At 45.2% G+C, this 12,707-nt stretch overlaps 1 protein-coding gene across 1 annotated transcript in view; it reads left to right on the top strand.

Annotated features, from left to right (window-relative positions):
• CRYBG2 (crystallin beta-gamma domain containing 2) overlaps nucleotides 1-12,707 on the top strand; it is a 100,715-nt gene that overhangs the window by 5,054 nt on the left and 82,954 nt on the right. Inside the window, exon 2 of the mRNA XM_033954453.1 lies at nucleotides 6,635-6,731. Within this exon, the coding sequence (XP_033810344.1) occupies nucleotides 6,635-6,731 (97 nt within the window). The remainder of the gene's footprint in view (nucleotides 1-6,634; nucleotides 6,732-12,707) is intronic.

Here is a 12,707-nt window from a genome sequence, read left to right as displayed (position 1 = left end):
ATAGTGAACCTTTGTAAAAGAGGGCGGTAAGATTATTCCAAACCAAAAGCATCGCAAAACAAATATGTTTTAAGTTGCATCGTAAACCGATCATGAGATGGCTCTAGACGCAAAAAAAAAGCAGGAAGGGCACCCCGTAAAGTTGGACCCACAACATAAAAAAAGGGTGGAGGGTCTCGAACCTAATAGTCTGCGACTGATCGATGCTGGGAGGAGGACTAGTGTGTACGAGGTGCTGTATAAAGATACAGCGGAGAGACGGTTTAGGGGATTTTAGGGACAAGAGTCAAGATCTTGAAAGAAATGTGTCCCATGAATGCCATCCCGCTGCCTTCCCCTCTCCGTCTCCCTGCCACTCTGGCTCCTTTTAGGAACTTTTCATTAGTTCACAGAGCCTCTTGTTCTTGTCAGACCTGTTTAGCAAGTACTGAGTCCTCTCTGGATCGGGCTGAAATTTGAAAGAAGTGTCTTAACGAAGCGCCAGCCTTCCTGCTAAATTCCAGCCAAATCTTTCTGGGGGAAACCCCTCCCCTCCTGTAAATGTGCAGAGAGCGCTGGATCTTCTGTGATTTGGCAGGAACAAAACAGGGGTTAGACAATAAGGGAACGTTTATTAATTTCATTCATTCATTCATTCATTTCATTCATTCATTCATTCATTTCATTCATTCATTTATTCATCCATCCCGTTCTCCCCAAAGACCTCAGGTTACAGGTTAACATACATAATATACAGTTAACAGGTTACAATTTTCCATAGTTACAATACAAGTTTTTATCCTAACCCAACACAAACTAGGGATTTTTTTTTTTTAATTCTTTATTCATTTTTAAAACTTTCAATAAGTGCAATATAGCATAAAAACATTTTACACTTTAACATCACTTAATATTCTATCAAAGACTAATTCATATCAAATATCCCAACAATTATTCTTAACCATAAGAAAACATAAAGTATCCCCACCCATCCCCCAACTTGGACGTGTATGTTCAAAGGGAAAAAGTAATATTCATTCTTTACAAAATGTTGTTAATGGCTCCCAAACAGCCTTACATTTCTTAAAATGCCCCTGTTGTAAGGCGATCACACACTCCATTTTAAAAATGTGGCATAAAGAATTCCACCCCAAGTTATAATTCAGTCAATCCCAATTTTTCCAATTCTTCATAATATGCTGTAAAAGTTTATTATTACAAGAAGATATTTGGCTCTTAGCTCTCATTGACATGCCAAAGAACACAGTATCATACGTTAGCTCCACCGGATTGTCCAGTAAATTATTCACTTGACCCCCAAATGGATCTCCAAAATCTAATTTCAATGGACAATAGAATAATAGATGATCCAATGTCCCCGTTTCTAAATGGCAGTTCCAGCATCTATTAGACTTTGACTTATCTGATTTCTGTAAACGAACTGGGGTCCAAAATACTCTATGTAATAAGAAAACCCAACTACGAGGTCTGTTCAAAAAAAATTCCAGGACAGTTTGAATTGCGCACCGATGGGAAGATCTTTTAAGACATGCTAGGTGGCGTTCAGCAGCTTAAAGCCTCACAAGTAACCTCCTTTTTTCTGTTGCTTGATATCTGTTTTCGTCTCCGTGAAAATGCATTTTCGTAATCGGCTATTTTCCATCATGCGCAGTCTCAAGGAGCAGCGCTACAGCGTGAAGTTCTGTTTTAAATTGGGTAAGACCGCTACAGAAACTTATGAAATGTTGAAAATGATGTATGGGGAAGAAGTCGCGGGTCATGGAAAGGTGTTTTGAATGCGTCGAAATTCACAAATGTTGGGCAAAAATGCGATGACAGTTCTTCCCCCCCCCCCCTCGTTCTCCTGACTTGGCCTCTGCTGACTTCTCATTTCCTAAATTTACGCCCTCTTTTACTGAGGTATGCTAATCCGTTAGGGAACTTTAGTAAAAGAGGGCCTTAATTTCACTCTGAAAGAAAAGCAATGCAACACCTTTGAAGACATAAAGCAAAATATGACGCAGCAACTTTTGGCGATTCCTGAAGATGCATTTAAGGACTGTTTCCAGGAGTGGAAACGATGTTGGGAAAGTGGGACCCAGAGGAATAAGTTGTAAGATTGTTTAATACCTTTTTATAAAATCGGTCCTGGAACTTTTTGAACAGACCTCGTACATAATATACAGTTTACAGATTAAACTTGTCATCAAGTTTCAAGTTTATTTAAAATGTCTTGTACCGCTCAATCAAACTTCTGAGCAGTGTACAATAAAAATATAGCTTTCAACAGATAAACCAAGGCTATGGCTTGACAGTTAAAAACGACATGAGAATTTAGAAGGACAAGACAAAACTCAGATTAAGACAAACGGGAACAGATGGAGAGAGGGGAAGAACTACAATATTTTGAGGAAAGAACAAATAAAGGATGAACGACGGGGAGGGAAGGGTGTTAAGAACATAAGAACATAAGAAATGCCTCCGCTGAGTCAGACCCGAGGTCCATCGCGCCCAGCAATCCGCTCACGCGGCGGCCCATCAGGTCCAGGACCTGCACAGTAATCTTCTATCTATACTCTTCTATCCCTTTTTCCAGCAGGAAATTGTCCAAACCTTTCTTAAACCCCAGTACCGTACTCTGCCCTATTACGTCCTCTGGAAGCGCATTCCAGGTGTCCACCACACGTTGGGTAAAGAAGAACTTCCTAGCATTCATTTTGAATCTGTCCCCTTTCAACTTCTCCGAATGCCCTCTTGTTCTTTTATTTTTCGAAAGTTTGAAGAATCTGTCCCTCTCTACTCTCTCTATGCCCTTCATGATCTTATAAGTCTCTATCATATCTCCTCTAACTCTCCTCTTCTCCAGGGAAAAGAGACCCAGTTTCTCCAATCTCTCAGCGTATGAAAGGTTTTCCATCCCTTTTATCAGACGTGTCGTTCTCCTCTGAACCTTCTCTAGTAACGCCATGTCATTCTTAAGGTATGGCGACCAATATTGGACGCAGTACTCCAGATGCGGGCACACCATCGCCCAATACAACGGCAGGATAACTTCTTTCTTCCTGTTTGTAATACCCTTCTTGATTATACCTAGCATTCTATTCGCTCTCTTAGCAGCCCCTGCACACTGTGCCGTCGGCTTCATTGTCATGTCCACCATTACCCCCAAGTCCCTTTCTTGGGTACTCTCTTTCACTAACATCCCTCCCATCGTATAGTTGTACCTCGGATTTCTGCTTCCCACATGTAATACTTTACATTTCTCAACATTGAACTTCATCTGCCATCTCGTTGCCCATTCTCCTAGTTTGTTCAAGTCCCTTTGCAATTCTTCACAGTCCTCTTTAGTCCGAGCTCCACTAAATAGTTTAGTGTCGTCTGCAAATTGATCTCATGCATATTCATTGGGGAAATCCTGAAAACCCGACTGGAATACAGCTCTCGAGGACCTGAGTTCCCTACCCCTGCTATAAATGATCAACAGTAAAAGGGGAAATGAGGAGATCCGATTTAAGAAGCTTGAAGAAAACTAGAGGGCTTCGGAGGACTTAGAATTAGATAAGTAGGTTTAGAACAGACATGGGCAACTCCGGTCCTCGAGGACTGGAATCCAATCAGGTTTTCAGGATTTCCCTCAATGAATATGCATTGAAAGGTGTGCATGCAAATAGATCTCATGCATATTCATTGGGGAAATCCTGAAAACCCGACTGGATTCCGGCCCTCGAGGACCGGAGTTGCCCTTGTCTGATCTAGTACCAATATACATTTCTTTGTAATCCATCGGTCGTTGCGGGGGAGTTAAGTGAAGGAAGTATGTTTTTATTGCTTTTCTACTTAAGGAAAGTTTCACGTGAGGCCGGATATGTGGGTGAGAGGTACCCGGGGAGAAGGCACCCCCCTCCTTCCCTGATCCCCCTTGTCGCATGTGCCCCCCATTCCCTTTCCCATAACTCTAGTTGTTTACCACCGAGAGCAACAAGAACATCAACGTGCCATCGCGACCCTGTCAGCTCTCCCTCCTGCATCACTTCATATGCGCAGCACCCAGAAGTGACATCAGCGGGAGAGACGACGCGGTTGCAAGGAGTACGTTAACATTGTTGCTTGCGACGGTGAACAACTAGAGGTACAGGGGAAGGGAAAGGGGGAAGGTGCCCCCACCAACATGGCACCCAAGACGGACCACCCCTTCCCCCACTCCCCCTTACTACACCAATGGATATGTGCATGAATATAATCTTAACTAGGGCCCTCAGATCTGCCGATCAGAATTTACTGACTTTCTCCCCCCCCCCCCCGATCAAAGAACTCTTCTACCCCAGAAACACGATCTTCTCCACCACAGCCCCCGCCCTCTGGAACGCCATGCCATCACATCTCCGCCAGGAAAACTCTCTTGACAAATTCAAAACCAAACTTAAAACCTTTCCAGTCCAAGACGCTTCCCAAAATGCCAGATCAAATTCTTTTCTCCAACCTTATCCAATGAGAACCACTTTTAAGAAGCGACTTCCCTTTCCTCTCTGTTTCTTCCCTTCCCCTTTTACCTCCCTCTAATTTTATTTTTTGATGCCATTTCAATCCTTCCTCTCCCCCAGCACCTCTCGTATCCATGTTTGGCAATGTCTCTGCCTTTGTCCTGACATCCTGGCAGAACCGTTATCCGCGCTCTTCAATCTTTCCCTAAGTACAGGAAGAGTCCCGTTTGTTGGAAAATGACTAATGTCATTCCACTCCACAAAAAGGGATGCAGGACGGAGGCTGAGAATTATAGATCGATGAGTCTCACATCGATAGTGAGTAAACTTATGGAAACACTAATCAAACGCCAATTGGATACGATCCTGAACGAGGAGAATCTACGAGATCCCCATCAACATGGTTTTACGAAGGGAAGGTCCTGCCAATCAAATCTGATCAGCTTCTTTGACTGGGTAACAAGAAAGCTGGATATAGGGGAGTCCCTGGACGTCGTGTACTTGGACTTCAGCGTCCCACACCGCAGGTTATTGAGCAAGATGGGTTCGATGGGACTGGGTGAAGCATTAACCACATGGGTTAGGGACTGGCTTAGAGGTAGACTTCAGAGTGTAGTGGTAAACGGTACCCTCTCGGATACGATGGAGGTGATCAGCGGAGTGCCGCAGGGTTCGGTCTTGGGCCTGATCCTATTTAACATCTTCATAAGAGACTTGGCTGAGGGGCTTCGAGGTAAAATTACATTATTCACCGATGACGCCAAACTATGCAACATAGTAGGCAACCGCATAACAGATGAAAGCACAGTGTCCGACAAAAGCTCAATGCCCAACAGTATGATGCAGGACCTACTCCTGCTGGAGCATTGGTCAAAGACTTGGCAACTAAGTTTCAATGCCAAAAAATGCAAGGTCATGCACCTTGGCGGCAAAAATCCATGCAGGACTTACACCCTAAATGGTGAGATCCTAGCAAGGATTGTAGCAGAACGTGACTTGGGGGTGATCATTAGCGAAGACATGAAGACTGCCAATCAAGTGGAGAAAGCTTCATCCAGGGCTAGACAAATCATGGGCTGTATCTGTAGAAGTTTTGTCAGCCGTAAGCCCGAGGTCATAATGCCGTTGTACAGATCCATAGTGAGACCCCCATCTGGAATACTGTGTACAATTCTGGAGGCCGCATTATCAAAAAGATGTGCGGAGAGTTGAGTCAGTTCAGCGAATGGCCACCAGGATGGTCTCAGGACTCAAGGATCTCCCGTATGAGGAACGACTGGGTAAGTTGCAGCTGTACTCACTCGAGGAACGCAGAGAGAGGGGAGACATGATCGAGACGTTCAAATATGTCACAGGCCGTATCGAGGTGGAAGAGGATCTCTTTTTCTTAAAGGACCCACGGCAACAAGAGGGCATCCGTTGAAAATCAGGGGTGGGAAATTTCATGGCGACACCAGAAAATATTTCTTCACCGAAAGGGTGGTTGACCGCTGGAATAATCTTCCACTACAGGTAATTGAGGCCAGCAGCGTGCCAGATTTTAAGAAAAGATGGGATTGGCATGTGGGATCTCTTCATGGAGGTAGTTAGGGGGTGGGCCATTAGGGTGGGCAGACTGGGTGGGCCGTGGCCTTTTTCTGCCGTCACGCTCTATGTTTCTATTTGGCATGTGGGATCTCTTCATGGAGGTAGTTAGGGGGTGGGCCATTAGTGTGGGCAGACTAGATGGGCCGTGGCCCTTTTCTGCTGTCATGTTTCTATGTTTCTATGTCCTCATTTTGCCCTATTTTAATTCTTATTTTACATGTGCAGAAGACACGGCCGCATGATGTACTGAAATGCAAGATAACAGACTTATTTATGCTTAAGGTTTAGTTTATTTAACTTTTAGTATCGTAAACCGACCAGATACATGTTGATCAAATTATAAGTAAACTTGGTAGGACTGGATAAGCCAAGCTATAGTAGGTGCAGCTGGTATTACTCCTTACGTGTTTGGCTAACTAGTTAGTTTCTTTCATTAGCACCGAAAATAATTCAGAGCAGCTGCACTGGTTGCCACTTTGTGCTATCCGCTGTCCACTTTCAGAGACATCCTGGGAAGCAGATGTATGGCTGGTTTCCCCACACTACCCCACTCTAACAGATATTATTGATCATATTTTTTCCCTCAGACCCAACACAGAGGTGACGTACAGCACCCTGCAGTGGAACGGACTAACTGGCACAGACCCCGTGGAGAACAGGAAGCCCACCAAATCTTCACATAAGGTAGGGCGCTGGGCCTCTCCTGGATACTTTGCGATTGTCAATCCTATCTAGATGGGCCGGACGGGGTTAGTGGTACAGGGGTGCAACCAGGGCACTTGCCCTGGGCTTCCATGCTATAGGGGACCCTGAAGATGATACAGCTTGCTTCTAGGCTTTGGGGGTCCCTTCCTAAATTTCTGCCCTGGGCCCCAGTGGGTCTAATGCCAGACACCTTCTTAACTCCAGGTTAGTGTTTTGATAGGGTTACCAGATTTTCCGTCTGGAAAATCCCGACCCCTTAGACACCCCCCCCCCCCCCAGTACCACCCAGCCCCGCCTTCAATCCTGCACGCCGCTGCCTGTTCTCGTCGGGTAGATGCCCTCCCATACGAAGGAAAGCTTTTCAAAACCCAGACAAAGTGCCAGGTTATGAAAAGCTGTCCAGACTCCCGGAAATGTCCGGGGAAATCCGGACATCTGATAACCCTATGTTTTGAGTTTGTTTAACAGAAACACAGGGTCTGGGCCTCGGCTGCAGCCCCCACCTCCAGCCACCCGGAGAGACTCCTGATGCGGGGCAAATCCCATTCTACCTACAACTCCCCTGAATTAGAAAGAGATGGAGCACAGAACCAGAAACCAGAACCTGCTGTGCCGCTCTGACCAACTTGTGGAGCTGAAATGATGGGGGACTGTGATGACAGGAGCATTAGATATGGTACAAATTGAACAGGAAGCTAGAAAAGATACAGAGGGGGGCCAGTTCAGTAAGCGATCTCCAGCCTAACTGCGTGGTTACTGTGGGCGCAAACACGTTATTAGGTAAAGAATGCAGAGAGGGGTTGAGCACCGGCCTTAACACATGCAGAAGACATGGCCGCATGATAACAGACTTATTTAAGTATTCTATGCGACGGAGAGCGTATTCCACGCAATTTAGAGAGCTTGTGATGCATGCACAAGGTGGCAAATTTGTTTGCCGGGTGCAGGGCAGCAGAGAATATTTCATGTCGATTTTTTTTTTTAGAGTTAACTCCCAGTTTGGTCTCCTTTTGGAACCAAAAGGCAGTGCCCGCAAGTTTGAAAGGCAAACAGGAAGTGACAGACAGACGCCCACATCGGCACCTGTTCTCCTGTGCTTAAATGTGAGCGTCGCAAAATTTTATGCTCAAAACGTCTTGCGAGGCTCATATTTAAGAGCAGGAGAACAGGCGACAAAGTGTGCTTATACTTTTGGTTTCCTTTGGATATGAGGACAAAGAAACCACGTTTACTTCAAAATCTTTTCACACATGCATCTGGCATGTTCCCCCCTCCCCCCCCCCCCCCCCACTAGCCACAAATTTTCTATGGTTTATGCTTTTTTATATATAGCCTGTTTCATACAAAGCAGATTACAAAACACACCCATAATAAAATATACGATCACACATATACGTAACCATCTAAGATAATAATACCCTTAGCGCACATGCGCACTTCAATTTTTGTGGCTCCGTGCGTCCGTCGCTCTGTGGTCGGCAGAGAAATGTTGCAGAGTGTGGCGCGTGTGCACATTGGGAGCCGACATCGTGGAGAGAAGGAGGTGGAGGTGGCGACCGAGCTGCGGAGCTAGGGGAGGGAAGGCCACAACTACTTCCGCTCCCTGGTCACACAGCCTTCTCCTCTGCCTCCACTCTCCCCTCTGGGTGAATTTCCGGGCCGAGGATGAGGATTTGTTGGAGGCTGGTGGCGCTGCCGCAGAGGGGGTGGGATGGGCTGGGGGGGCGGTCAAAGGAAGGGGAGCGGGGCGCAGGCAGGGAATGGGAGAGAGGGAAGGAAAGAGACAGACAAGACAGTGGCCAAGGAGAGAGAGAGAGAAAGAGATAGAAAGACAGACAGCCAGCGGCTAAAGAGAGAGAGAGACAGAAAGACACACAGGCAGTGGCCAAGGAAAGAGAGAGAGAGAAAAAGACAGAAACATACACAGACAGCAGCCAAGGAGAGAAAGAGATAGAAAGACAGACAGACACACAGATAGCGGCCAAGGAGATAGAGAGACAAACAGCGGCCAATGAAAGAGACAGAAAGACAGACAGACACACAGCGGCCAATGAGAGAGAGAGAAAGAGACAGAAACATACACAGACAGCGGCCAAGGAGAGAGAGAAAGAAAGAAGGAGACAGAAAGACAGACACACAGCGGCCAATGAGAGAGAGAAAGAGACAGAAAGGCACATAAACAGCAGCCAAGGAGAAAGAGAGAAAAAGACAGAAGCATACACAGACAGCAGCCAAAGAGAGAAAAAGATAGAAAGACAGACAGACACATAGACAGTGGAAAAGGAGATAGAGAGACAGACAGCGGCCAATGAAAGAGAAAGAGACAGAAAGACAGACAGACACACAGCGGCCAATGAGAGAGAGAGAAAGAGACAAAAACATACACAGACAGCGGCCAAGGAGAGAGAGAAAGAAAGAAGGAGACAGAAAGACAGACACACAGTGGCCAATGAGAGAGAGAAAGAGACAGAAAGGCACATAAACATTGTCCAAGGAGAAAGAGGCAGAAACATACACAGACAGCGGCCAAGGAGAGAGAGAGAGAAAGAGACAGAAAGACAGATACATAGTGGCCAATGAGAGAGAGAAAGAGACAGAAAGGCACATAAACAGCAGCTAAGGAGAAAGAGAGAGAAAGAGACAGAAACATACACAGAGAGCGGCCAAGGAGAGAGAGAGAGAAAGAAAGAGACAGAAAGACAGACAGACACACATAAAGACAGACAGCGGCCAAGGAGAGAGGGAGAGACAGAAAGACAGGTAGACAGAAGCCAAGGAGAGAAAGAGACAGAAAGAGACAGAAAGACAGACACACACAGAGAGCGACAGAAGGAGACACACAGAAAGACAGCGGCCAAGGAGAAAGAGAGACAGAAAAACAGGCAGACAGCGGCCAAGGAGAGAGAGAGAGACAGAAAGACACACAGACAGTGGTCAAGGAGAGACACAGAAAGAAAGAAAGACAGACAGACAGCGGCCAAAGAGAGAGAGAGACAGAAAGAAAGAAAGCGGCCAATGAGAGAGAGACAAAGAAAGACAGACAGACACATCTATTCTAGCACTCGTTAATGCAGGGGTCTCAAAGTCTCTCCTTGAGGGCCGCAATCCAGTCGGGTTTTCAGGATTTCCCCAATGAATATGCATGAGATCTATGTGCATGCACTGCTTTCAATGCATATCCATTGGGGAAATCCTGAAAACCCGACTGGATTGCGGCCCTCAAGGAGGGACTTTGAGATCCCTGCGTTAATGTAATGGGCTTAAAGACTAGTCCCAAATAATCATATAAATGCAGATAAAAAAAATACAATATAAAAACACAGCACAACCACACGATAAAATTGAGTCATTGCACTATTCCCAATCAATTGTCCTATAATGAAAACACCTCACTAAGGAGTCTACTAGGCTTTCCCATACCAGGTGTTGCTGTTCTAGAGACAGGTAAATACAGTTTTATTCAGATCTTTGTGGAGTAGGAGGAATTTAGTGACCACTGGGAGAGTGTGGAGGTGTCATAACATAATCCCTACCGTGGTTATCTGATTAGTTTGGGATCCTTTTTGGCACTTAGACACTTTTAAAGCAGGTCTAGCCTAGAATATCTAAGTTCCATCCAGGAGGCAACAAGCTACAGCGGAGATCCAGAGTATTCTTGGTGTGCAATTTCATTCCATAAATCACAAACCCCCTGTTTTACTAAGGTGTGTTAAGTGTTTTACATGCTAAAAAGCATAGCGCACCTTAGTAAAAGGAGCGCAAAGTCTTGGGCGATGGCTCGACACGCACGCGTTTCGGCTTTTACGGCCTGCCTCAGGAGCCTATGATGTACATAACATATAAAATAAACGCATAAGCATACATAAAATAAAATAATGATATAATGTAATAAATAAGGGTAGCATAGATTTGAAACTGTAAAATATTCAATAAAGTGCATCATAGGCTCCTGAGACTGAAACACGTGCGTGTCGAGCCATCGCCCAAGGCTTTGTGATTTGTGGAATAAAATTGCACACCAACAATTATTTGGATCTCTGCTGGAAAGGAATTATTTGGATGCCCCTGGAAAGGTTCCCTTTATGACTGCGAAACGTCCATGTCTAACCTCAGTTCTCAGGTCTAGGACTGGAAGAGGAGCTTGTGCCTATGATGTTCCTGTGTTTAATCGGACTCCAAAAGCAATAGGGGAAAAGGGGGGGGGGATGGTGGGGCTTGTTTTTCTAACATAGGGAGGTGTTTGACATGAGAGTTGGGTAGATAAGGGGTGTGTGACAAGAGGAGAGTGGACTGTTTTTATAAGTCAAGAGTGCCATCTAGAGGAATAATAGAGAATTACAGGCCGTATTTTCAGCAGCTTTAACCAAATTTGCTCAAGAGGTGAATTTATTTTGTCTGTCTCTGTCTCTTTCCCCTTCAGCCTCCTATCATCCTCTTCCTCCCTTGCTGTTTTGCTTTCCAAAAAGCTCAAAGGCTGAAAAGCCGTGCCAACCTATTTCTTAGAGAACGATGTGTAAAAATGAAGGAAGATTACCCATAAAGATGCATTTGTTCCACATTTTTATAATTCCATCAGCACCTCAGAAACCAGCCCTCCCCTGCCTTCTACATCACAAGGGATGATCAGGAAGGCTGCTTCCAGAAACTTGAGGATCCCTTGAAGTGTGACTGATTCAGGTGCCTCTCACTTAGCAGGGAGGGTATGGGAATCCCTAGAACAGTATCTCTTAAACCCAACCACACACTGTGAAACGCTTGACTCAGCTTAAACAGGCCAAACTCTGGTTTGATGGTCTGCCCTTTTCACCAAGGCTTCGTCAGGAGCGGCTGCCATAATTTACTGCGCTGCAAACAAAATAGATTTGTAACTTAAATCTCTTTATCTTTCGGTGCACAGGCTAACGATGTAATAATAATTTACAAAAATCCTACCTCATCCCATGGTTCTATATCTTCCTCTGTGCTCTGTGTCCACCACACGTTGGGTAAAGAAGAACTTCCTAGCATTTGTTTTGAATCTGTCCCCTTACAAGAGGGCATTCAGAAAAATTGAAAGGGGACAGATTCAAACAAATGCTAGGAAGTTCTTCTTTACCCAACGTGTGGTGGACACCTGGAATGCGCTTCCAGAAGATGTAATAGGACAGAGTACGGTACCGGGGTTTAAGAAAGGATTGGACAATTTCCTGCTGAAAAAGGGGATAGAAGGGTATAGATAGAGGATTACTACACAGGTCCTGGACCTGTTGGGCCACCGCGTGAGCGGGCTGCTGGGCACGATGGACCTCAGGTCTGACCCAGCGGAGGCATTGCTTATGTTCTTATGTTCTCTTAAATACCCGTACCAAAAAACGGTGTATATAACTTTACCAACTCACACAACCCGCTAACCAATCGTCCTTCACCAAACCCACAGCATTCTAACCAATAACGATGCGCATTAAATCTTCTCAACCAATCGTTATCCGGGTACCGCTGAATCTTTTTGTCCCAACGTCATCAGGACCTACACAAATCCCCGCAAAGCTCTCCATTCAATACAAAAATTCAACCCCATCAGTTCCACGCAATGAAGTCTGTGAATCCAGCGCTGCTCACATTGGTTAGCGGGTTATGTGAGTTGGTCAACCTATATATGACGATACTTGGTACGGGCGCTTTAAGACCCTAGAGGAAGACAGAGAATTGTGGGATGAGGTAGCATTTTTGTAAATTATTATTACATTGTTAGCCTGTGCACCAGAAGATAAAGAGATTTAAGTTACAAATCTATTTTGTTTGCAGCGCAGTAAATTATGGCAGCCGCTCCTGACGAAGCCTTGGTGAAAGAAGCAGTTCCTTCAAGCTAGAGTTTGGACTGTTTAAGCCAAGTCAAGAGCTTCACTCAGATAAGTGTCTTCTTTTAATAGTTATGAACAAAAATATTGAGATACTTGCCTGTGATAAACGGAAGGG

This window comes from Geotrypetes seraphini, chromosome 8, assembly GCF_902459505.1.
Source record: "Geotrypetes seraphini chromosome 8, aGeoSer1.1, whole genome shotgun sequence".
Classification (NCBI taxonomy): domain Eukaryota; kingdom Metazoa; phylum Chordata; class Amphibia; order Gymnophiona; family Dermophiidae; genus Geotrypetes; species Geotrypetes seraphini.
The sequence above is the reverse complement of the archived record's forward strand: the minus strand, read 5'-3'. Positions and strand labels throughout refer to the sequence as shown.